The 25,586-nt window shown below is 34.5% G+C and overlaps 4 protein-coding genes across 4 annotated transcripts; 3 read left to right on the forward strand and 1 right to left on the reverse strand.

Moving 5' to 3' along the window:
• Nucleotides 1–9,749: 9,749 nt before the first annotated feature.
• LOC129874101 (aldehyde dehydrogenase family 3 member F1) lies at nucleotides 9,750–14,337 on the forward strand. The gene is made up of 10 exons (XM_055949328.1): nucleotides 9,750–10,055; nucleotides 10,908–10,976; nucleotides 11,761–11,857; nucleotides 12,060–12,266; nucleotides 12,434–12,558; nucleotides 12,840–12,944; nucleotides 13,082–13,254; nucleotides 13,333–13,423; nucleotides 13,567–13,716; nucleotides 13,821–14,337. The coding sequence occupies exons 1-10, from the start codon at nucleotides 9,864–9,866 to the stop codon at nucleotides 14,079–14,081; spliced, it is 1,470 nt and encodes a 489-aa protein (XP_055805303.1). The 5' UTR covers nucleotides 9,750–9,863; the 3' UTR covers nucleotides 14,082–14,337.
• Nucleotides 14,338–14,911: 574 nt separating this feature from the next.
• LOC129874102 (uncharacterized) lies at nucleotides 14,912–15,621 on the forward strand. The gene has a single exon (XM_055949329.1). The coding sequence runs from the start codon at nucleotides 15,072–15,074 to the stop codon at nucleotides 15,513–15,515; it is 444 nt and encodes a 147-aa protein (XP_055805304.1). The 5' UTR covers nucleotides 14,912–15,071; the 3' UTR covers nucleotides 15,516–15,621.
• Nucleotides 15,622–17,528: 1,907 nt separating this feature from the next.
• On the forward strand, nucleotides 17,529–20,520 carry LOC129874305 (glutaredoxin-C3-like). Its single transcript, XM_055949565.1, has 4 exons — nucleotides 17,529–18,024; nucleotides 19,643–19,716; nucleotides 19,936–20,034; nucleotides 20,148–20,520. Exons 1-4 carry the CDS (start codon nucleotides 17,609–17,611, stop codon nucleotides 20,201–20,203), a joined length of 645 nt encoding a protein of 214 aa, XP_055805540.1. The 5' UTR covers nucleotides 17,529–17,608; the 3' UTR covers nucleotides 20,204–20,520.
• Nucleotides 20,521–20,920: 400 nt separating this feature from the next.
• Nucleotides 20,921–24,825, reverse strand: LOC129874304 (probable methyltransferase PMT27). The gene is made up of 8 exons (XM_055949564.1): nucleotides 23,534–24,825; nucleotides 23,298–23,447; nucleotides 22,881–23,151; nucleotides 22,655–22,765; nucleotides 22,393–22,567; nucleotides 21,979–22,251; nucleotides 21,706–21,900; nucleotides 20,921–21,619 (listed from the first exon to the last, which is right to left on the reverse strand). Exons 1-8 carry the CDS (start codon nucleotides 24,794–24,796, stop codon nucleotides 21,403–21,405), a joined length of 2,655 nt encoding a protein of 884 aa, XP_055805539.1. The 5' UTR covers nucleotides 24,797–24,825; the 3' UTR covers nucleotides 20,921–21,402.
• Nucleotides 24,826–25,586: the final 761 nt, after the last annotated feature.

Consider the following 25,586-nt stretch of genomic DNA (forward strand, 5'->3'; position numbering starts at 1 on the left):
TCTAAATTGTTTTGATTATATGATAAATTATGTTTATTTTCTTTAAACATTACTCTAAGTTATGTGAGTGTTTATCCATGAGTTCTTCCATCCATGTAGTCCAAAAACTCTTTCAATTAAGTCTCTTGATTTTCAGTAATATTTTCTTATGGAAAATTCTTATTTATTCTTAATATCATGAATCATGGTTAAACTAATGATTATTGTTCTATTTTGATGCAACATAATTTCATATGTATGAATTGATGGATCCTCTATTTGTCTATTTAAAGGTTCTTGAAATTCATAGTGGGTTGTTTAAAGAATGATTTTTAATTAATGAATTTTAAAGTATTTATGTATATTTATTTACACACATGTTTGTAAGTTGAAGTGATTTGAACCTACCTAGTTTTACTATGTTTTGAATAAAGTTTGGCTTGAAAGTTTTGACTCCAAATGAATGTTTATGAAAGCAATATCTATTATCATAAGGGAGTCTTATGAAATAAAAGAATGATGAAATGATATGAATGATGGATTCTTTATGCAATAAGGACAATTCTTGCATATTTGAATAACCAAATGTTTTAATGAGCTATTCCACCGAATATGATGTTTTGAATTCTCAAGTTATATACTATGAATATTTTGAAGTATTAAACTATTCAGTGGGATTGACTTAGCACCGAATGGGGCATTGAGGTGGGATTCGGTAAGGGAATCCTAGTAGCAACCCCTTGTCTCATTAACTATGTGCCAACATAGGAGCCCTTGTAGGCTTAGGCTAATGGATCCATAAATAGCCCTTAAAGTTAAAGTTAAAGAAATGAATGAAGTTGACGGAGTTCTACCTGGCAAGTAGTCTCCCCGGCCAACGTAGGGGGTTATGTTGGATTCCATATAATAGCTCGCATGGTCTTAAATGTCGGTTATGGTTATTTTCCCACAAAATGAATGTTTTAAATGATATCTATATGATTTATTATGCATGCATTACATTATGTTTCATATTACATAAATGTTTTAATGTTTCCTCAATGTCCATGCATCCTTACATACTTAATACATTCAAAGTACTAATGCATACTCTTTTGCCTACATGATATCACCATGTAGGGATCAGTTGAGATTTCGTTGAAGACTACTTTTGGTGAGTTCCCATGTTCCGGGAACAATACTCCTTTATCTTTCTAGCTTATGATATGTTAAGATATTTTTCTATGACATTTCTTCTATTATGATTGAAAGTGAGCTAGGAACTTGTCTTAGCCCCGTTAAATCTAATAGTTAGAGGTATTGTTGGACATATGTAAGTTGAAGATTTACTATTATGATTTCTGCTTGTTTATTTATCATCATTACCTATAAAAGGCTAAAAGAATGCTAAGAGGCTTGTTTGAGGTACTTTCGGTTTTCTCATTCGCCATGTCACATCTAGGCCCTAGGCTTGGGTCGTGACACATGCTCTTAAACAATTCAAAAGGGTATTTTTGCATTCGCATCGGAGGAAAACATTTTTGTATTTTTCATGTTTGAAAATTTTTTGATAAATATTTTTTCTAACAAAATAATTTTTTTATAAACTAGGAAAATAATTTTTCTAGTGCAAGTAGAGAGAACAAGTTAAACAAGTGATATTTCATATTAATTGTGTTATCTATGCACTTCATCTTCACTCACACCTTCGATAGCATCTATCCCTAGTCCCCACCACCGCATTACCTGCACCTCTTCTTTCATAGTACTCCCCGCGTCCCATTTTAGTTGTCAAGTATACTAAAAATAATTGCCCTAAATTAGTTGTCAATTTAAACAATTAGTCACTTTTTTCCGACTCTATCATTAGTAATTAAGTCATTTTGAAATGTGAAAAAAGTTATTACTACAATTCTACTCTATTGCTATAATTTTCAAAAAGACCATTTTAAAGTTACAAGACGACTTCTTGTTATATTTTTGATATTCCTTGTCTATCATTCAATACAGAACACGTCATTCTATGATATTTAATGTATAAATTTAATAATCCATTAATAGAGATTAATTCCCATAATGATTGAAGAATATTTATAGTAGGATTATATTAATCAAATTGTATCCCTTATTATTTTTTCTTAAGGGTTGTGCAAGACTTTATCCTTACAACTAAAATGAGACGGATGGAGTAACCCAACCCCGGAACTTAGAACGGCCGGCCTGTTTGGACGGTAGAACAGGGAGAGAGTATTTATTTGTCTTACATTATATATATATAATGTTTTTAAGATAGTAGTTCCCCCATTTAATATTAAGTGAATTTGTGAGACATTGCACATCAATTAAGAAAAACATTCAATGACATAATTTAAAATTATATTTCCACTGTTGTCTTTTTGTTATTCCCAAGTAAAACTTCATTTGAAAAGGCAACTATTGAGGGAAAAGAATCAAATATTCATCATAAATTTTGAACAATTCAATTATTTTGAATAATTAAAATAAAATAAAAAATCACTTAATTTGAAATAAAGTCATTAATATTTTTTGATTACTGAAACACAAGATATCAAAGAAAAGTATAAGATGGTTTGAGGCACAACTAAAGAGATATAATTAGTATTGAGGGCAAAAGTCATAGTTGAGCCCTGATATCAACTGAAAGAGGTAAGAGAAAATATAAGGTCTGCATACAGACTAGTATGGCAACGTTAAGATAATTGTGGGCTGATTTACGCACCTACACATATTCGTGTGAAAATTGCAATAGGATGCGTGGCAAGAGAGCTAAGAGCAAATTTGAGTAAAGGGGCAATGAAAAAGTTTGAGTCACAAATAGAGAAACGAATCAAGATATTATGCCTAAAGTATTGCTAATTAAGGGAAAGGAAATTACGAAATAATTCAACCAAGACAATCAGAACAAGTGGGTTATTGGTTACTGGATAACGGTAAGGTCATAATATGAGGAAACCCTAGCTCTAATTGATAGACAACCCAAAGATCGAGATCGAGAAATAAAAGAAAATGATAGACAAAGACCTTCAAGAAAAAGTCAGAAAGTGACACATGATGCCAATGACTTCAGAATACAGACTGTCACAGCAGAGTAAAGCAAGAATATTGGAGTACAAAAATGTTACCCCATGTGGAATTTTGTTTTACTCGTAGAACCTGGAATGTGTTATAATGAACTAAAGCGAATAGACTAATGGAGGATATATGTGAAGGGCATAATTAACTATAAGAACACTTGAGAAAATATTGAGAATTTAGAATCAATTTAACATTCGTGGACGAATGTTCCAAAGGGGGAAAGGATGTTACACCCCAGAATTTTTTTTGTTTTACTATGGCTATAGATGGCTTAACCGTGAACTGAGGTGGAGCCCACTTAATAGATTTTTTATAAAAAGGACATATGATAATTTATATGTATAATATATGTGGAGTTAAACACAACTCAAGGAGGACCCTTGAGCCAAATCCAAGGGTGAGCCCTCCAAAAAGATGTTTTTAAGTTATGTTTTTGGGCAATCTGACTTGGGAAGACCATAACGCCATCATGGCTCAGGAATTTGGGAAACCTTATAAAATAAAAGTTGTAGATAATTGGATTATCTTTCCAACCATAGGTTGTGGTAATTTATTCGATATCGGTATCAAGAGATATGACTGATTTACTGAACAAAGGAGCTGGCTGCGAATTTTAATTCCGAATTTGAAAATGGCTCGACCTGTTTTCAAATTTCTACTGATATTGAAATATTAATCAAGATTAGGGATTAATTAACCATGGTTGAATTATTAAATAGGAATTTGAGATTAATTGAGATTAATTAAGTTAATAGTGGATGAAAGTGATCTCCACTGTCACATGGCCAATTCCTATTGGTCCACATTTTTATAAGGGACAATTAGGCCTCTTGGGCAGCCACTTGGTCCCCCTTATTGACAAAAATCTGCATCCACTTCTTTTCCAACTCTAGAGAGTTCTCCAAGAAGGAAGAACTCTCATTTTCAACAAATGAAGATAGAGAGAAGTAACGAGAAAGAAATTGAGGGAGAGATTAAAGGGTCAAGGTTGGTGATTATTCAAGTTTATGGCAGCAAGGATGGGTCCATTAAAGAAGCAAAAACGTTTTTGACCAAGCCCTCAAGTTTTCAAGCAAATTATGTCAAAAAAAAAAACTAAGGTAAGATTTCATCTCCTTTTTCGTTTTTCCCTCATCTTGAAGGTAATTGAAGCTTGTGTGAGTTGATGAATGTATGAAATTATGGGTGTTGATGTTGAGGCATGGTAGGAGACGTTTGGGGCTGTTTTGGTGTGGAAAATAATGAATTAATTTTGCTTAGTATTTGATTGTTATTGTTATGGATTTTGGGATGAGAATGAAGGGATTAAATGGTTAAAGTTGAGGTTGAAATTCGTTTGTGGGCTATGGTATGACTTGTGGTGATATTAACATGGCTTTATTGAATTTAAATGAGTGATGTTTATGTTGAGGGGCTGCTGCAATAGGTCACGAAAATTATTGAAAAATAGTATGAAATAAGGTGTAAAAATTATAGGTGGTTTGCTTGGCTTGTGGTAGGTGTTCATGAGGTTTTTGAGCATCTTTATGTTGGTAGTTAAGGGCTATTTTGATAGGTTGTTATTGTTATTGTTGAGATTGGAGGATTAATGAAAATGAAGGTCATATGTTGCACTATATGTTGGTTGAGCTGTTTTAGGATTGTTTCAATAAAACGTTAACACTATGGATCATTAAGGATAATTGGAAGATGTAGTAGTTGTATGTGGATTGGAATTGTTGTTGAGTGTTATGAATGTGGGATGACTTAACTTACCAATAAGGTTATAATGAAGATATTAACTTGTATTAAATGGACTTGGAAGCAAGAAAATTCCATAAATAGTGTTGATATTAAAATGGACAGATTTGGAGTATTTTTGAATATCGTCTTGGCTTGTCTTGACATGGCATTTGAAGGTGTGATTATTTATGTTGCTTGGGGATTTTATGACTGATTTGAAAGGGGAAAAAAAGTGAGCAATATAAGGGAGTTGCTGCCCAGAATTTTGTGTTTTGCAAACCCGTTTTTGGATGGGACTGCTGTTAGTAAATTTAGCATAACTCCTTGTGTAAAGCTCCGTTTTGGTTGATTAAAGATGTTTTGGAAAGCTATTTGATAGAGCTAAAACTTTCATTTAGACTCTAAAACCCAGTTGTACTTTTATATACTCGAAAAAGGGTGATGAAGTTAAGGGGAGGTGCTGTCCAGTTTTTTTTGTTTTTGTTTGAAATAATCTACTAACGATAAAAACGTTTTATGCCTTTCCATATCTTAACCATAACGCTTAACGTATTAATATAGGTATGAGGCAGCATATACATGTTGTGTGTGGATAAACACTAAAGGTATGTAAAGCTAACCTTTCTTTCTTTTGGCATGATTTATATGAAACAAACGGACGAAGGTATAAATTCCAAAGAAGCTCCTATTCTTAGAGACACTAGGATGGCTAATGTTCGTAAATTCCTAGAAATTATATCTTTATATTTTGATACATGAGTTTGATTCCGGCCATCCTATTTTGGTATAATTCATCTTTTGATATAATTCATGCTTTAGTATAATTCATAGTGACAATCGAAGGTTACTTGAAATAACTATTATCTTGATTTTTAAATGATAGTTATTTCAATTATTCAATTGATCCCCATATTATGTTTCGAAATATGGAAAATGATTTCTGAAAGACTGTTTTGACATAGACCATCGTGACATAGGAAAGAAGTACACTATGATTATAGCTCAGTTTCTTTTATATGACTTGTCATCAGGATTAAGCTATTGAGTCTCTATAAATGTTTTTATATTTTAAATTGCATTTAGTTTCTCACTACTCTACTCGTGCATACTGTAACCATTCTTTCACTGAGCCTGGGCCAGGATATGTTATCAAGCGTACTTCTCTGCATTTTTTTCGCCATGCCCCGACGTGAGGGGGCAGGTATGACATGTACATGGGTTGTGGTGTATGTTATGCCACGGAGTTATGCTGTGCCATGTACATACATAATATGATATGATTTGATTTGACATAATATGATCTGATCTGATATGATATGATCTGTTACGGAGATATTTCCTACTCTGGTGTTATGATGTGCTGTGGCGCCAATGACAGGAGGGCGACCACGTTTTGTTCACCGAGTCCCATGAAATGGGGCCGGATACGGCATATGTATTTGCATATATGATTTGGGATTATGATAAGTATTTTGAAATTCTGAACATTTATTTTGTTTTCTGCACATACTATTCAGATTATGATTTTAATTTATTACAATTCATGCTTTACATATTCGGTACATTTTTCGTACTTACTTCCTTTCTTCGGGGGCTGCGTTACATGCCCGCAGGTACCGAAGTTCGATTTGCTGATCCACCTGTTTAGGATATTTGCTGCGTCGTTGACAGTGCTCCCTTGTTCGGAGCTTGTATTTTGGTACTGACTTTATCTCTGTATATTTGGATATTTTAGTCAGGGGTACGACGGGGCCCTGTCCCGTCATATGACTATGCTATCATCTGTAAAGGTCTGTAGACAGAGTTATGTTGTGGGTTTTGTATATATGGTTTGGATTTTGTGTGTTTTGTGACGGTCTGTCAGCCCTCGTGCCTACATCTATTTTTGTGATCTATTTAGAAATCTTTTCTAATCACTACCTATGTTTATTCGATTAAAATGTTAATTTGGGATAAAGGTACGTTTGGGTGCTCAATTCGGGCACCAGTCACGGCCTACGAGGTTGGGTCGTGACATGATCACTTCATAATCCTCACCAGAGGCGGAACTAGGAATTTTATGAAGGGGGTTCAACATTTTATTATCTAAAATCAGGAAAAAAAAATATGCTTATTCGGATTCAAACCCGCGAGTTGAGACAAGCTAAGGCAAAATATTGAACCCCCTTGCCACTAAGCTAGTCCCTTGGCTTATATTCAGGGGGTCAATGTTAAATATATACTCATAAATTAAAAAATTGTCTTATATATACAGTGTAATTTTTTAACGAAGGAGGTTCGGATGAACCCCCTGGATACCACGTAGGTCCGCCCCTGATCATCCGACCCCCCTGGATACCACATAGGTCCGCCCCTGATCCTCACCACCAATTACCACCACTTGTGAATTGCTCGCTAATTTTTGGAGTGTTTTTCATCGAACAAACTTTTTTTTACTATACTATATAAATTGATATTTTTTGTTATATCGTATTGATATACATTTACATTAATCACCCTCCACTTTAATCTATAAAGCTTACTTTTTTTAGTCTATTTTTTGGATAATTTTTGTTATATTGTATTGATATACATTTTCATTAATCACCCTCCACTTTATTTTTAGTCTATTAAAAAGTGTTACTTTTTATATTTTTAAAAAAAGTTCGAATTTCATTATTTTCATTTTACTACTCTCTCATATAAGAATATCATTACATATATAGTTAAGATAACACGACTCATTTATAACAGTATATAATAATAATAATAATAATAATAATAATAATAATAATAATAATAATAATAATAATAATAATAATAATAATAATAATATATCTAGTCTAATTTCAGAAGTACATAGAATTTGCAAGAATTGAATGTTCACAAACTTTACTTTTACCTTTTATGGAGTGAAGAAGATATTTTCAATAGACTTTCGACTCAAAAGATATTAGAACACAAATATATTAGAAAAAAAATATTATTATTATCTTGATTTCTACATTTATTATGGATAAAATTTGAAAGGATTAAAAGACACTTAAAATGGACCTCGAAGAGTATATCTTTATCTTATGACAATAAAATTTTAAAAGTTTCTTTTTAAATTTTTTATGCCCATTTAAACTTATAAATACTATTAATTTTATATTTTAATTAAGACATCTAAATTTCAATAATACAAAGGAAAAGAAAATTAATAAGCAAAAAGATCATTCAATATGAGAGATATAAATTCAAGAGTAGTTTCTTCTGCATGTGTGAGTTTTGAATTTGTGGAAACAAGTTAGTTTGAAGCATTTAAGAGTTTTGATTCTTGAATAGTAATTATAATTGGACAAATTATTGTTGGAGGGGCCTATCATCCTATGAGAACTTGAGAAGAAATGTGGCAGCGATTTTGTTGTCCACAACGGATTTAAATGTTGCTATTAATGCTTACCCGATCTCTGCGTGACCCTGTTTATTTCTAAACGTTTGTGGATATTTATAATTCGCACTGAAAAATTAAACTGAAAAAATACTCTTTTCATTTCATATTATTTACTCAAGACATTAAAAATATTTATCTTTAATTATTTATCATTTTATAAAATCAAGATACAAATAATTAATATTTTTTTACGTTATCCTTAAATTATTATTTTTTGACAATATAAATATTACTATAAAGTTTTAAAAAAAATTCTTGTTAGTCTCGAGATATTGATGGATAAGATACATATATATTTTAAAAAATTAGTAACATATTTTTTATTTATTTATAACTTTTTAAAAAACTATAAAAATGCATAATACAAAAAAAATATTCTTTAACTTAACCTCAACTAATATCTATGTCTCTCAAATTTGGGTGTATACAAATAAGGGAAATTTACATAAATGTACTACATTAAGAAAATATTTACTATTTATAGCAATAATATTTTTTTTTCACTGAATATTTATAATACAATTTTAATACATATTAGCGAGAATAATTTATAAATCTCATATAATACAAGTTTTATTCATGGATAATTTATTTATCACATACTTTAATACACTTATAATACATTGTGTCAATTTCTTACTAAATAAGTATAATATATTTTAAAACACTTATAATATATTTATATTGCATGCATAATTCACTTTTAATACATAGTAGATATATCATAATATTGCTATAAATGGTAATAAATAAAAAGTATCGCTAAAATCAGTAATTATTTATTAAAAAATGTTTTTCCTAATAATTTTTTCTACAAATAAACACTTACAAACTTGTATATAGTTGAATAAGTAGACATATATATACATTATACGTGAAATCCTAATTAAAACAGAGGAAATATAATTCTTAGAAAGGCCTTCTAGTAACATATTATACTTTGCTATAAATTTATAATTTGCTCATTTGATAAGATTATAAGAACCGAAGAAATTTTAATAATTTTAGAGATTATAAAGTTTTCATATTTACAAAAAAAAGAAAATCAAATTTTGAGATCAAAATACGTTCCAAATAAATATTTAAACAAATTAAATTAATAATTTCAAAATCATGTCTTAACTTCACGTTATTTTTCTGGGTCCGTAGCTGTAGCATATTATTAATTGGAAGTAAATCTTCAATTTTGTTGGTATACATACAGTAGCGTCATACATCATCCTAAAGCAGCAACGAAAATTTGCTAAATTAGTCATCTAATTCACCTTCAAAAGATAATCCGAAGAGAGAAAAATTATTTATCCATCTCATTAATTATCAATATAATTTGTTTTATTATTATTCAACACTCACCTTACACCCAATATTAGACCTAACTCACACCCTAAAAACTAAATTTTTTTTATTCAAACCTTATAAAGAATCCTCTCATCTCATTAATTATCAATGTGAGACTTTTTATCATTCCGACAAAAATTACCCAAATTAATTGTAAATTGAAATGTATGAAATCAAAGGCCTAACCAACCGCCACGTCAATTCTATTGGAAAACGCAACATTTAATGCTTGCAAAATAGCACTTGAGAGCTAACAGCAAAGCAAAATTAGGACTTAATATTTAAGTTTGATTTGGGAGAAGAAGAGTTTTAATATTGGAGTAAAATTGAAGCCATGAATGGAGTTCAGGAGGATGTGTTAGGTGAACTGAGAACAACATTCAAGAGAGGAAGAACCAGAGGTGTTGCATGGAGGAAAGCGCAGCTTCAAGCCATTCTCAAACTCCTTGCTGAAAATGAAGAGGAGATCTTTGAAGCACTTAAACAGGATCTCGGAAAGCACCCCGTTGAATCTTATCGTGATGAAGTGAGTAACTAATTTCTCGATTTTTTTTTGTTTTTTCAACTGATTTATGCATCTGGTGCTTTAGTTTTGTACACTGTTCATTTTCATATTAGTAGTAAAGCAAATTTTTGCTCAAAGTAAGTTAGCATCGCTGTTTCCCACAATGGGAAGTTGTATTCGTTGGACGTGATACGTAGATGCTACAATAACGAAGAACAGGACTAGCAGCTCCAATAGAAAGCTAATCATGAAAAAGATGGAAAAAAGTAGAGAATAAATGCTGGATCGATCTTATTGATGATCGTTTGTAAGCTTCGAAACAAGTTGAGCCTAGAGGCGTTGATAAAAGTGGAAGCAAGAGCTGAGCTAAGGCAAAAAGTGTAAGTGAGCAATAGAGTGTAGCTGGGTAAGAATCTGAGAATCTCCTTTTATTAGAAGACCAGGAGGGTCCAATAGCTAGGGGTTGAAAACGATCCTTGATCAGTAGGAAATGACCTCTTCATTTGTGGGAGATGGTTGCAAGAATTTTCGGAATCCATTGAGAGGCGTGGAGCAGTAGCGGCTGTGTTTGAGTTAATCGAAAGTAGAAGATGTGGAGCAGGTATAATTAGGTGGGACGTGCCTGATCAATGGTAGGCACACTCGTCAGGCATCCCGGGACATTGTCTGTCTTCTGATTTGCACATGCTGAGATGACTCATCCTACCTCAGGAGTAGGACCAAAATTTACTGCTGTAATGATCAAACTATAACGCCAGAGAAATGACATTTACACTTGAAATTCATATTTGATCAAAGAGAATTAAACAATAAAAATTGCTGTATTTAGTGATTCAATGCATGACCAAGGGATTGATTTTCCACTCATTTCAGGTTGGTGTGGTGAAGAGATCAGCTACCAATGCTTTGCACTGTGTTGAGAAGTGGATGGCCCCTCAAAAGGTTTGTAATTCTTTCCCCTCCCCCCTTCCCCTTGAGAAATAAATAAAATCATCCTTAACTGTTAGAGTAATCTTTGGCTAACATCTTCGTTGAAATTAGTTCTCAAAAAGATATCTTCGTTGAAATTATCCTAAACGGAGTAACACATTCTGAATGCTATCTGTAATAGCTCCTCTCTTTTCTGTCTTGAATAAGTATGTTAACTATTGTAGAAACAGGTATATTCATTTTTACAAGCATGCTTGTTAAGATTACTAAGTATTGTCTTACTGGTGAATTGTCTAAGAGGTTTTGCTGTCCAAAACAGTCTTACAGATACAAGCAGGCCAGTAAAACTTTGAAAAGGTTGAAATAGACTCAGAATGGAACATATTAAAATTGTTCTGCTCTGTTACTAATTAGTATGTTAAATACTAGCAGCTTGCATCACGTCCTCCAAAAACATGTTACAACAACAATTAGTATATTAAACAATCTGCAGTTCAAATGAACTGTTCAAAAGCAATCAATCCAGAAATAGCAATGAAGTAACTCTTGTGATACCATGACCTTATTGAGATGTCAAAGTGCTCTTACTGCACTATGCTATTACTCTTTGTGCGTGAAAGCTGGTAAATATCTCGTATGTTTACTTGCTTCTTGGTCATCTAACCAGCTAGTGAAAGTTAAAATTGTTCTTTCATTCATGTTGCTCAGTCATTTGACAGCTATTTTGTCATTTTGTGTTTATCTATAACTTATAAACTAAGGTGTTGAGCAGCAACTAATGATGCAATATAAACAGGGCCGAATACCATTAGCTTTCTTTCCTGCAAGAGGGGCAATAGTATCAGAGCCACTGGGAGTAGTGCTCATATTTGTATCCTGGAATTTTCCCATCTGTGAGTAAAATCTTTTTGACTAATACTGCAACTGTCCCATCTCTTCTTTTCTAGTCGCGGAGAAATATTGACCATTGTACAAACAAACTAAGTCCTTGAACAAAATGACTGTTCAGGAACCAAACTAATGTGTATTTTGTGTTCTTAGCTGGTTGTCCACAACTGTTGTTTTGTGTTTATTAGTCTGTTATTTCATCTGCAGCCCTAGCTTTTGATCCAGTGATCGGAGCAATTTCAGCTGGAAACACAATTGTCCTCAAAACTGCAGAGCTGGCACCAAAATGCTCCTCCTTTCTGGCCAATACAATACCTCTTTACTTGGATCCAGAAGCTATTAAAGTTGTTGAAGGTGGAAAAGATGTAGCAGAACAACTACTGCAGCTAAAATGGGATAAGATATTTTTTACAGGTATAGCCTAGCCATTTTGTTTTCTATGATCTTTCTCATGTTTGGGAGGAGCATTTTGGAGAAGGGCATTCAGCAATAAGAATAATTAAGGAATGACCTAGAATAAAAGAGTTGTTAGTTATGAACAGCCACTTGTGTTGATATAATTCTGGCTTCCTGTTTTGCAGGTAGTCCACGAGTTGGCCGCCTCATAATGTCAGCAGCTGCGAAGCACTTAACACCTGTAACTCTAGAATTGGGTGGAAAATGTCCTACCATCTTTGACACACTATCTAATTCCTCTGATTTACAGGTTCCCAATGGTTAAATATCCTCTAACGTAATAATGATTACTTCATGTTTCATCTAAAAAGAAAGTGCTATAAACTGTAAGGGATAAAACATCTCCCATACGGGACAACTTTATTTGTTGTAATTGAAAGGAAATCGACATATAGTTTCGAGTACAATTGGATATTTTTGTCCTAGGTTATTGCACCAAATTTTTTTGGGTCGCGTTATGATGTGGAGTAGAGTATATAATTTGTTCAAGACGTATTCATATTTTGCTCACAGTACGATGTTCGTTTTAAGGTGGCTGCCAAGAGGGTAGCGGGGGGCAAGTGGGGACCATGCAATGGACAAGCATGCATAGGAATCGATTACGTGCTCGTGGAAACACAATTTGCTCCAGTTCTGGTATTAATGGCATGAGCTGTTATCCTGTTATATTTATCTTTTCCCTCTTTCTTTCTCAGTAAAAGTTTTATTCTATCGGTCTTTTTGAGGCAGATAGTGTAGCCACCTATTTATTTTTGTAGTTTCTGGTAAATCAGATCGAACTATTGGAGAAATTCATCAAGAGATTTTATGGTGAAAACTTGAAAACTTTGGGAAATCTCGCCAGAATCGTGAACAAGTACCACTTTGATAGAGTACACAATCTTCTGAAAGATCCAAAAGTTGCAGCATCTGTTGTTTATGGAGGTTCAGTAGATGAGGAAAATATGTAACTCCAGTATCCTATATCCTATTCTACTATTGCTTACATACCATGTTCCTCATTCTATTTCGATGAATTTTTTAGGGTCATTGAACCAACAATCTTGTTGAATCCTCCACTTGATGCTGATATTATGACTGAAGAAATATTTGGCCCATTGCTTCCAATCATCACAGTAAGAAAATATTGTTGCTATGTTTTACTTGAGAAATGTTGATCTATGCTTCCAATTGGAGTAAAAGGACTTCACTCTCGGTCCACTTTATCGGAAAATCTCTTTCAACAAAATGTCTGACAAGAAAGTGGTTCTTTTAACAGTTAAACAATATCGAAGAAAGCATTCAGTTCATAAACTCTAGGCCAAAACCTCTTGCAATATATGCATTTACCAAGAATGATTCGTTGAAGGAGAAGATCTTGCAGGAAACATCTTCTGGAAGTCTGACTTTTAATGATGCTATGGTTCAGGTATGAGGATCCACCTCCTCTTTCAAATGTATCCTCATGCCCTCAGCTAAATATAAGCAGAAAAGGAGATGTTTAATTTAGTTGTCATAATATTGCAATTTCAGTTTGTATGTGACACATTACCATTTGGAGGCGTTGGTCAGAGTGGTTACGGACGTTACCATGGGAAGTTCTCTTTTGATACATTTAGTCATGAAAAAGCAGTTCTACATAGGAGCTTCTTAATTGAGTTGGAACCAAGGTATCCTCCGTGGAATAATTTCAAATTGGAGTTTGTCCGGTTGGCTTACGACTATGACTATCTTGGGCTTATACTGCTCTTGCTGGGATTGAGAGGATTATTCAGAACAAACCGAAGGTGGTAGCAGATGTATCTTCTCACACAAATAAGGCTAATCCATCAAAATGAATGCCTTACCAATCAGTAAGAATGCTAATTGTTGTCACTCGCTTGCTCCTGTGGGAAGTTGGGAGTGAAACAAATTGAGAATTGTCAGTTGTATTCACAAATCAATTGAGGTAGTCCTTTTGTTTCTCTACTTGCTATTATAAACAAAATAAATGAGTACTCATGAAAGTGATTGTTCTACAGCAATGAATAACTTGTGAATTATTGTCTAATTTATTTAGTATTTATTTATTTTTTACTAAGACGAATTACTAAAGTAATTGTTGTAAAATTACTTAGAATTGCAGTTCTCTTTCTGATGTCATTCTTCAAACCTGTAGAAGAAACAAACACGTTTAATGAATATGCCAGGGATTTGGAATCAGGATTTTGTTCGTTCTAATAGAAGAATAGGCAAAGTAGCATAGTGAGAGTTCGAATGGATTACCTCTATGGATCTTGAATAATAACAATGGAGACAAAATAGAAAAAGATATGTATCCCAAAATTTTCGTAACAATGGTTGGAATCTAATGGGATCTGACTTTTAATAAGTAAATTAGTAGTTGTTAATTAAATAATGATAAGTTAGAGGGTTTTATGGACGTAATTAATGAATTGTTTGTTATAATAACTGATTTTACCTTATTTAAAAGGGCAGTCCGGTGGAGTAAAATTTCCGCTATGCGCAGAATCCGGAGAAGGGCAGTCAAAATTTGTTATAAAACATAGTTATTTTTAATAAATACCACACATAACTATTTAAATTCAATAAATATAGCTAGTTTCTCAAATATTTACTGCAATTTGGCACAGAAGAAAAGTTGTCAAGTTGAACAATAAGGCTTGTAGGCGAATAGAGTTGTCCGCAGCCAGACATTTGCCTTTGTTTTTTCTATATTTAATCATACACATTATTCAACACGTGACTGGCCCAAAAGGTGCACGCGGATTGGTTATATGAGGAATGGCCCTTTCTGACCTCTCCTTGTCCAAAACGTCGCCATTGAGAACCAAAAATCTTCGCCATCGGCCACCGGAAAATGTCCAACGAGCCTCTACTTTTCTCATGCCTTTAACAGATCTGACTTTTGGACGAATCTATACTGTCAATCGGATCCGATTCCGTCACCCTAGATTTCTATCGGGCCGTAATATCGCTGCACTCGAAAGTCCGATGGCCGAGGAAGCGAATCACAAGAGCACCGTAGAGTCAACGATGAATAACAAAACGGAATCGGAGAAGAATCAGGAAGAATCAAAGGTTACCATTCCGCCGCCGCCGGAGAAGCCGTTGCCGGACGATTGTTGCGGGAGTGGATGTGTTAGATGCGTGTGGGACATGTATTATGAAGAACTCGAGGAATACAATAAGCTTTACAAGAGTAATCCAGATGTTAAGCCTTCTTAGATTTGTTTGGAAACTAGAATTCATATAATCAATCTCTGTTCATATGAATTGTTGTTGTTTGCTATATTCTTGATTAGATTATTGAAGACAGATTTACGAGCATACAGATACTTTGTAAACTTTACCTTTCTACTCTTGACAGAGTTAATATTTTTTTTACTCTAATTTCCTGATTTTTCTCCCTTGGTTTGGAAACTAGTTTTGGCAAATATTGTAAGCAAGATACGAAAGCAACTTGTAATTAGATAGTAGTATTAATTTTGAAACTTGTGTAACAAGATTAAAATTTGATGTAATAGTATAACCAAAACCCAGGCAAATATTAATTGTAAATCAATAGTTCCTACCAAAATTATATGTTAAATTTTCTAATTAGTATTGTTGACATCAAATTCTTTAACGAATGAATAACAAGAAGTTCAATTCATCTATGAAGATTGAGAATTACTTAAATAATGAGTCATATAATTACCAATTAATAACATTGTGATGATGGATATCATTTGAACACCTTTTGAAAATAGTTGGATAACCAAAATTTATTTCCTCAGGAGTGAGTTTTGATCCTTTTCATAGTATTCACATGTGATTTTTTTTTACTTCTTTGATCAGCGGTTAATTTGAGTTTTAAATATCTAAAATTTATTTATTTATTTATTATTAGTTGAGTTTTTTATTCTTATTTCATTTTTTAGTGTGAACTTATGAGAAATAAAAAGAAGAACTATGAATGAAAAAAGAAGAAAAAATAAACTTTTATCAAAAAAAGAAAAAAGAAGAAAAAAATCGAAGACAATTTTTTTCTGGCTATATTGTAATTTATTTATTTTTATAGAAAATGGGACATTTATGATAAATTTTACAAAAGAAAAGTTGAGAGAAAAAATAAATTTGATCATTAAGATAATAAATACCATGGATCCATCATCCGGAGCAATGGGGACATCTATGAGGATGTCACCATCGTATTGAGGCAGCGTGGATGAAATAGAGGCTTGCCTCTGGAGTCTTGTGTAATAAAAAGGTACCACCTAAACTTAAAAGTAAGTTCTACCGAATGATAGTTAGATCGGCGCTATTATGCGGAGTGGAGTGCTGGCCAGTAAAGAACTTTCATGTTCAAAAGATACATGTTGCGGAGATGGGGATGCTGAGATGTATGTGTAGACACATTAGGAGTGATAAAATTAGGAATGAGATTATTCGGGAGAAGGTGGGACTGGCCTCTGTGGTAGATAAGATGAGAGAAGCAAGATTGAGATGGTTTGGGCATGTGTAGAGGAGGGGGTAGGGATATAATGATGTTTTGCCTTGTGTAGGTTTAGGGTTGGCCGTAGATCTAGGCGTGTCACACTAGTTGTGTTGTTATTGCCTTTAATTATCACGTTACTTTGCTATCATTATTGTTCTTTTCTTATAAAATCTGTATCATTTTTATTTATGTATTTATTAATTTATTTATTATTATTATTATTTGCCATTTATGTAGATATATTGTTTTTCTCTCTTACTTGGAGTTGTGATTTTTGAGCCGAGGATCTTTCGAAAATAACCTCTGTATCTCCATGAGATAGTGATAAAATCTGCGTACATTCTACCCTTCCTAGTTCTCACTTGTGAGATTTCGCTGGATATGTTGTTGTTGTTGTTGTAAGATACTAAATACAAATTATTCATTGAATCAAAAAAGAAACAAAAAAAAAAGAATTAAATATATTCTTTAACTTTTCGAAAAGGATTAAATATACCTACATGAAATTTATTGTTTTAATAAGAAATCAAAAAAAAATAATAATTTATTCCGTTACTTCAGCTAGTAAGTATTTTCATTTTTGACAAGCAGGTTGAAGAGTGAATCCCTTCTGTTTTTTTTTTTTTTTTAAAACTTTTGTTGCAATACAGGAGATTTCCATATAATAATAAAAATATATATGAATCATTTATAACAAAATATACATCATCAAGCTCTAAATGATGTATCAAACATTTTCCCATGGTAAAAATGTGCACTCTGTAGATACATAAAGGCCCAAAATTAGTCTTCTGGTGTCGCTTTCGGTTTTAAAGTGAAATTAGCAGTCAAGTCCTTCATCATGATGCAGATCAACCCGGTGGGTCGTTCAACCAAAATAATAAACGGGCACTTTGGACAATATTACGATCTTCCTACTAACAGCGGTATCCGGTTGCCCACTCCAAAAGGCCCGCTGTTTTGTAACCGTCCGGAGAAAATTGGCAGTATCAATTTTCGATTAAAACCCCTGTTCCTCTCGTTTTTGTCCAAAACTCAACAGTTTTTTGAGCGCTCCACTGTTCGTGTAATAGAAAGGGAGAAAATGGAGGTCAATGGTTGTTTCAAGCGTAATCTTCTTCTGATGCTTACTGTATTTGGAGTAATGGCGATAGTGAAAGGTCCAGCAGAAGCCCTAGCCTCTAGTTCTCCTTCTGCTTTTGTCCAAAATGTCATCTACTCTAACAAGATCGCCATCTTTTCCAAATCCTATTGCCCGTAAGTATCTTTGTATGATCAAAACTAAGGATTGATTAGAAAATTGTTAACTTTCGTAGCATATTGCAAAGCTTGTGGATTAAAGAGTTCATCTTTTTCTTTGCTTTCTGGGGTTTCTGTTCTGCTTTGCTTGTTAACTCTACTGATTTGCTCTCTGCTGCGTTTTATCTTCTTTCATGTTAATTTTGGAAATATCACAAAGAGTTTTACGGGTTAGTTTTTGTATCAGACTGCCCCCCCCCCCCCCCCCCCCCAACCAATATTGATAGTGTTGGGCTAGTTTAGGTGCACCTCGACTAATCGACTAGAACCTGTATAAAACACAAGCACTTGTTGCTAAGGTAGGTCCAGGGGTATATGATCACTGGAGTAGCAGCCAAGAAGAGCTGTGGTTGGTCTTAGTAAAGACCAAATGCAGAATATTAAAGGCTGCTACTGCACCAAGGTGGCTGTGTGCACAATGAAGAAGAGCTGTGATCACAGCTTGACTATTTCCAGCCTGATTTACTACGTTTAGACTTTGGCCTATTTACGCATTTACATGGGATTAGCTCATTGTAAGTTGTTAGTTATTTACAGAAGATTAGATGATTTTAATGAAACTCTTATGATGATTGAAGGTTGAAACGTTGCATTTGAATTCACTGTTGCTTGCTTTCTACTTGAGGGTGACAGATAACGTTGGTTTCATCTTGGTTCCGAGTAGGAGCTAATATGTATGTTTCTATTTGTTGCCTACAGAGGGTGACTGATAACATTGCTTTCTTTATTTTAATGTTCAATTCCATATCGTTTGCACTATAATTTAGTATCACATCAAGTGTTTGTAGCCGTAGACAAATTTTCCGGACATCAAGTGCTTTTTATTCCTCTTCATTATCGAAATTTGAAAATAATTGGTATGCATATATGAAGATCACACAACACAATTAGAAGTTTAGCTTTTACATCCTTTCCATCTTCGTTTGATTATAGTTATGAGTCTAAAGGGTCTTAAAACCAGACCTTTCATTTTGGCAAAGGAGGAAGCTATTGAGAAACTAACCTATGTAATAGCTGAGCATTTAATTTATTATGCTCTCTGTGCTGCTTGGAATAAACATTATAAAAGTCTTAAGATATAATATATATCCATGAATAAGATTTAAGATAATGGATTTGAGGCATCATAGGCTGTAGTGGTGCTCTGTATCCCATCAGATTTTTGTGCCATGCCTTCTTTTATTTAATTCTATGCTGGATCACACATTTGTCTCGACCATAAAAAGAAAGAAGCACCCAAGGATGTGGCCTAGTAGTCAATGACGTGGGTTGAGTACCATGAGATCTCAGGTTCAATTTCCAGCACAGAAAAATATTAGGTGATTTCTTTTCATCTGTTGACAGAGTTACGTGATACTTGTTGCTGGTGGGAGGTGGTAGCCTGACTGGTATCCCATGGAATTAGTCGAGGTGCGCACAAACTGGCCTGGACATCAATGTTATCAAAAAAAAAGAAAGAAGAATCATAAAATACCTTGTATTTGAGAATCAAAATAGCTTTCTAAGTGCATTTTAATGTTTTGAAGTTTGTTCCTTCTCATGTTATCGTTTAAATTGTCTTATCTTTTGACAATAGGTACTGCAAGCGTGCCAAAGGCATCTTCAATGAACTTCAAGAACAACCATTTGTGGTGGAGCTTGATCTTCGAGGTAATTTATTGTCTATATACACCTCCCCTGAAACCTGTAGAAAGAAATAAAAATAAAGTATTTGAAAACTATTCATGGAAGTACACACAAGTTTCATCGACTATATCATTGCCTATCTGTGTTTCCTCCTCGTAAGAACTATACTCAGTCTACATTGATTGTCACATCTAGTGATGGAAGTTTATGGATTTGTTTCGAACTTACGATATATCTGTTCAGATGATGGCGCTCGTATTCAAGATGTCCTTCTAGATCTGGTGGGTCGCAGCACAGTCCCACAAGTGTTTGTGAATGGGAAGCACATTGGTGGTTCAGATGGTAAGCTTTGTGATTCTTGTTGTCCGATTAATGCTCTCTGAAATATTATCAGCTTGTAACACTTGATTCTTCTTTCTTTTTTTTTTTGATTTCTTTTCATTTGTTTGTATTAGATCTACAAAATGCTGTCAAGAGTGGGCATTTGCAAAGTCTTCTTAAGAAAGAGTAAATTACTGAAAGTCAAGAGGTTAAAGCATCTTTCCTGAAGTTCTGAAGCTGCAATGCGCTCATGGAGAGCTAGTTAAGTTTGGTAGGTCCAGGTCTAAGCAAAAAATTGTGTGCTGATATGCTGTTTGTTTCATTTCTTATGTTGAAAATATGGTATTTGGACAAAAGACAAGGGATCTGAACGTAATTCCAGAGCTTATGACCTTCACTTGCTATAGCTTTCAGTGTGCAACGGTAGTAGGTTGTTTACAAATGAACAAAAGTAAAATGGAATGTGATAACACTGAAGCGTGGAAATAGAGAAATTGTCTAGTACTACTCTCCTCCTGTTTCAGTTATGTTCAAATTTCAAACGTTGGTATGCAATTTTATGTGCATCTAAATTCTAGAACCAGTGGATAGATCTTCTGAGCAAAGCATGGTGAAAAACTTGTGTAGATCCAAATTGTATATTGAGACATAAGAATGAAAAGATGCCATGATTAATACATAAGGCGACCTGTTAACTCAATCATCTAGAGAAATATCCAGTGGGTACGGCTAAGTGCCATTTTTCATGAGCTTTTCACATGTCAATAGAATGATTTGGCAAGGGTAGATTAAGTCCTATGATCGACTGAATGTTTCATGCCTAGTTATCTCAAATATGTCTGACTTTATTCCATCTTTGTCAAAGTAAAACTCAATTCTGTCCGACTTTTTATCTATCCTTATCAAAGACAATTTTCTGTTCTGTCTTCTAATCTATCTTTGTCAAAGTTGACGCAGAGCACACACTCCAAAAAGCAGTTTGTTCTCTTTGTTGTCCTTATGATGGTAGTTGTCTTGGACAAAAATGAAGTTGGTGAGTCAAAAAAAATACAAACAATCCGCACAGAAAAAAGTGAAAGTGACAGAGAGAAAAATAAAAATTAAGAGATAAAGGGATAGTGAACTTCAGATCTCTGTCGTTGTAATTATGTATTTGTATGCTAAATGTAAACATTAACCTTGCAATTAATCAATAACAACAACTACGGCATTTGCCTGCACCACTTTGCCTTCTTTATCTATCAAAAAAAAAAAAACTAACTAAAATTGAAAAATAAATGACTAACTACAACAGCAGCTTCTTTGCCTGCTGGCAGCAGTATATGAAGACCTTTAGGCTGCATAGTAAGAACTGCTTGCTACAGATTTAGATGATTTGAGAGTCTGTAGTCAGGTAGGTGCAGCAGAAGCATTTGGCCGCCAGAAAGTCTTCTGTGCACTTAGTATTCCAACTTGATTCTGGGAGATGGTCTTCCGGATTTCCCAATGCAGAGACTTGAGTAAGTTTTCTACTTCCTTAGTTGTAGCAGAGTCATCACGGACAATCAATTTACCTCCAGGTCTTACTATTCTGTCAACCTCTGCCATTACAGCAACAATTTTGCACCTACAAATGCGACATGAAAGTCATTAATTAGTGCACTGACTACAATGATTCTACTCCATAAATAAACTACTACTAGTATTATATACCTCTTCTTCAACTGGGAGAAAAGATGATCAGCATGTAGAAGATCGTATGTCCTTGGGTATGTACTAAATGATTCGCACCAATCATGATAAATCCCAAAAAGACCACGCTCATATATTATGGGAAGTGTGTCTGGAGCATTGACGTTCACCACATTCAGCACCCACATTTTGACATCTCTAAGTGCTGCAGCAAACCTGTTAATTAATAGGAGGAGCCTTTTGTCAGTACTCTTTTTTGGTATAAGCGGAGGTAAGAAGAGACAAGTCAATTACCCTCCATATACTGCTCTCATGTCCATGGCATTTCTCACATTTGACCAGCTAATTCCCAATCCGTTCATATACACCTTGCTTACCAAACGTTTCCAATGTTCTAAATCTGCTGCAAAGTCATCTGGTGCTGGTTTTCCATAAATTCCAACTTGTGATCGGTTTAGCCAGTATGGAGGCGTCTGCAATCGCTCAGGCCACTCTACAGGCCACCGATATCCTCTTTCCGTTTCTTTACTTGGCACCCTATGCATACATGAATTGAAGGGGACATACCTGAAACACGTGTAATATTTCCAATCTCATTAGAAGTTGGTAAGTATTTCTCAAGAATAAATATGTGGAAATTACAGTGTTATTCTTTGTAGACAGACTCCACAGAGTAAACAAAATTTTGTAGGAGAACAATGAGCTTACCAGGCAGCATTAGGATCATCATCTGATTTACACATTGGAGGTTTGTTTTGTTTTCTTTGATCGTAGCATTCATTTGTGTCTGATTTGTGGTAGATGGCAACACCAACATAGTTTAGTTTATCCTTCTTTATGGTTATAAGCTCCCAGCACATGGCCACCGTCAAGCTAGACATTTCTGGTAATAAAGAGCCGAAGGGAAGGAAAAAAAACGCGTCAATTTTACTCTAATGGCATCAAGGGATAGAAATGATTAGGATCTTACCCTTCCATATCTCGACATCTTCTTCAAGAGTTTGGTAAACGGGAGTTGCAGACCAGGCAAAGTAACCTCCAGGACGAAGGACACGATTCAGCTCCAGGAGAAGAGCCCCACCTTCATTGCAAATTTAAACTTTATTAAGGAATTCATATGCACAACTCAAAGGCGAAGTCCAAATGAGAACTTGAATGTTCAAATAGCTCTAAATTATATAATGTCTAGGAAACACCTTCCTCATGCCAAGGGACTCTGCAGCGTGCACAATGCACGAGGTCAAAAACTCCACTTGGAAATGGCAATCTCTGAGTACCCATAACAGCAGATATTGCAGGTATTCCCCTTTCCAGTGCGAATTGAACTTGTGCCTCATGTTCATCTTTAGGTGCGAAAGACATTGCAAGAACATCTCTCTCGAAAAGATAACCACCAAAACTAGCGACTCCACAGCCAACATCCAACACTGTTCTAGTGCGCTTTCCCCATGCTATATCCGGAACTGCCTACAACCAGTTGATTGACATAAATCAGCAGCATCAATGGATTGTCAAATGTAGTATCTACTAGTAGTTAGTTTTAAAATGTTGTTTAACTTTTTGGGTTGATCATCCAATGATGTTTTTGTAGACCTTGGTGATGGATAACATACCTCTTGTACAAAATCCAGGTAATGCAATGCTCCATGGATAAACTGAGTACCTCCACCTGGGAAAGTTAGGAATTCACCAGAAACCTTCACCCAGTTTTGGTGCCCCTTCACCTCTGCTAACAATGTATGAGGCACATTATGGTACCATATCTGGATAAAAGCAGATATTCTCATAAGATTAACATTTTCCCAATCTCATATTAAAAACTAACAAAGTAGTTTAAATGGACAACGACCTTATCTCTGCTTTTAGGCCACTCAATTGGCGTCTTGTATCCCTGAGGCAAGGGGACGAGACAGGTAGGAGGTTCCTGAGGACAATGTCTTTCACGATGTTCATAATGCTTTGTGGTTTTTAGCTTCTTTATTGCGTCTTCGTTGTCTAAACATGGTATGTAGTCTGCATGGGCTTTTACCTTGCATAGCTGCCAATTCTGTTCTGGGACACTGCTGTCTTGGTTATTTTTTCCGACTGTTCGTCTTTCTTTCTGGTTCACTGATTGATCAGCTTGTGTCGACCAGGCCTTCTTTGATTCTTTAGACTCTTTTGGTACAATGATTTCCTTGTGATTTTCATTCTTCAGAACAGGTACATTATTAGTTAAGTTTACGGGAGCCTTGTGATCATTTTGAATCTTAACATCTTTTACTATAGGTGCTTCGTCATGTTTGATTTGATCTTTATTCATTACCCCTTGAGTATGTTCTTCTAATTGTTTCTGTTGCTGTTGCATTTGGTCATCTTCCTGTTGTTGATGCTGCTCAAGTCGTTTTTGTTGCTCGTGATCTGACAATATGTTCTTCGTGTTATCTGTTGCAACTCCATGGGCATCATTTCCTGAATCCAAAGAGACGTCCTCTTCAGCGTTTTCTTTTCCAGTTGTTGTCTTTCCTGTTCCTGCAGTTATTTGCTCAGCCTCTTGCCTGTGAGTGATGGAACTTTCCTCAGACGTTTGTGTCTCCAATTGTTTCTGCTTCTCTTGCTCGTCAACAGATTTGGTTCCATGCAATCCCTGAGAGTTTTCTCCCACAACTGGATTCACATTTTTCTTCTCATCCTCTGGTTTTACATTTTCATTACTATGCAATGATTGATCAACATTCACATTTAAAGTATCTCCTCCACCTCCAGAATCCTTTGTAATATCTGATGGGACATCTGTCTGTACCTTGTCAATTTCGTTAGTATCCTGAGGCCGATTAGCGTCACCAGTTTTAAGGGCATCATCAGGAAGGTCTCCTTGTGAGTCTTTGAAAACAGGAGTTGTTTTAGCAGTGTTAGAAATGGTCTTGTGGGCATTCATAATTGTGGAAGTAAAAGAAGAAGAAGGGGTAGAATCAGTCGATGTTCGAGTTGTGGATTTGGGAGGAACAACAGAGGTGGAGGTGAGAAGCCATACTCCCAACACACATAATGACACAAAAACTATAGTAGTAATAGTTGATGAATAGGAAGAAGAGGATGATCTTCTACCCAAACGAGCTCTTGCTGTTGGCATGTTTTGGTTGATTTTCGATTACATTCAATATTATTATTTTTATTGTATATTTTTACCTACTTTTGGTTGTGCATTAGCATTTATGTTGAAGTTGGTAAAAGAAATAAGTGGAAAAATGAGATGAGAGGATTCAGTTTGTTTTTGTGGAGGAAGATGAAAGCCAAAGAAAGAGAGAAATAGTCCAAGCTGGTTATCAATGATCCAACAGAGTAGGGAAAGGAAACAACATGTTGCACTCATTTAAATTTTTTTAACCTACATAATATTACACTCATTTACAGCTCCCAACGTCAAAGAAAATTATTTTGATTTGTTTTTACAAATTTGTATTGATTTCGTTAAGTTGTTTAATATTTATATTATTTCTGTTAAGAATTCCTCATTTAACTCCTTGAACGGGGGTGGGGGGAACTTTTTTATTTGAAAAAAATAAATAAGGGGACATTTGAACAATCAAACTGTAAATGGAGAATCTAGCATGGCCCAAGATTGCCTTCCAAATAAACTTCAAGCCCACTTCTGGATCACCAAAGGGGAAGTGCACATATACATATATCGCATATTATAAAGTTATTGCGGGGTGGGTAGACATGCAAAAATTATAAAAACTGGAGACAAATTACACAACAGTATTCAAATAGAGTCCATAACTTATTAAACAATTTCAAGTTTAATAAATTTTGCCACGTATTGTTCTGAGGAAGGTTAGTTTGCTACGGCTTCTTCCTGTTTTGTTTTTTTCGGACAATATTTTGACTTTTGACCTACAATATTTGTCCACGACCGTGAA

The sequence above is a fragment of the Solanum dulcamara genome, chromosome 11 (genome assembly GCF_947179165.1).
Source record: "Solanum dulcamara chromosome 11, daSolDulc1.2, whole genome shotgun sequence".
NCBI classification, from domain to species: Eukaryota; Viridiplantae; Streptophyta; class Magnoliopsida; order Solanales; family Solanaceae; genus Solanum; species Solanum dulcamara.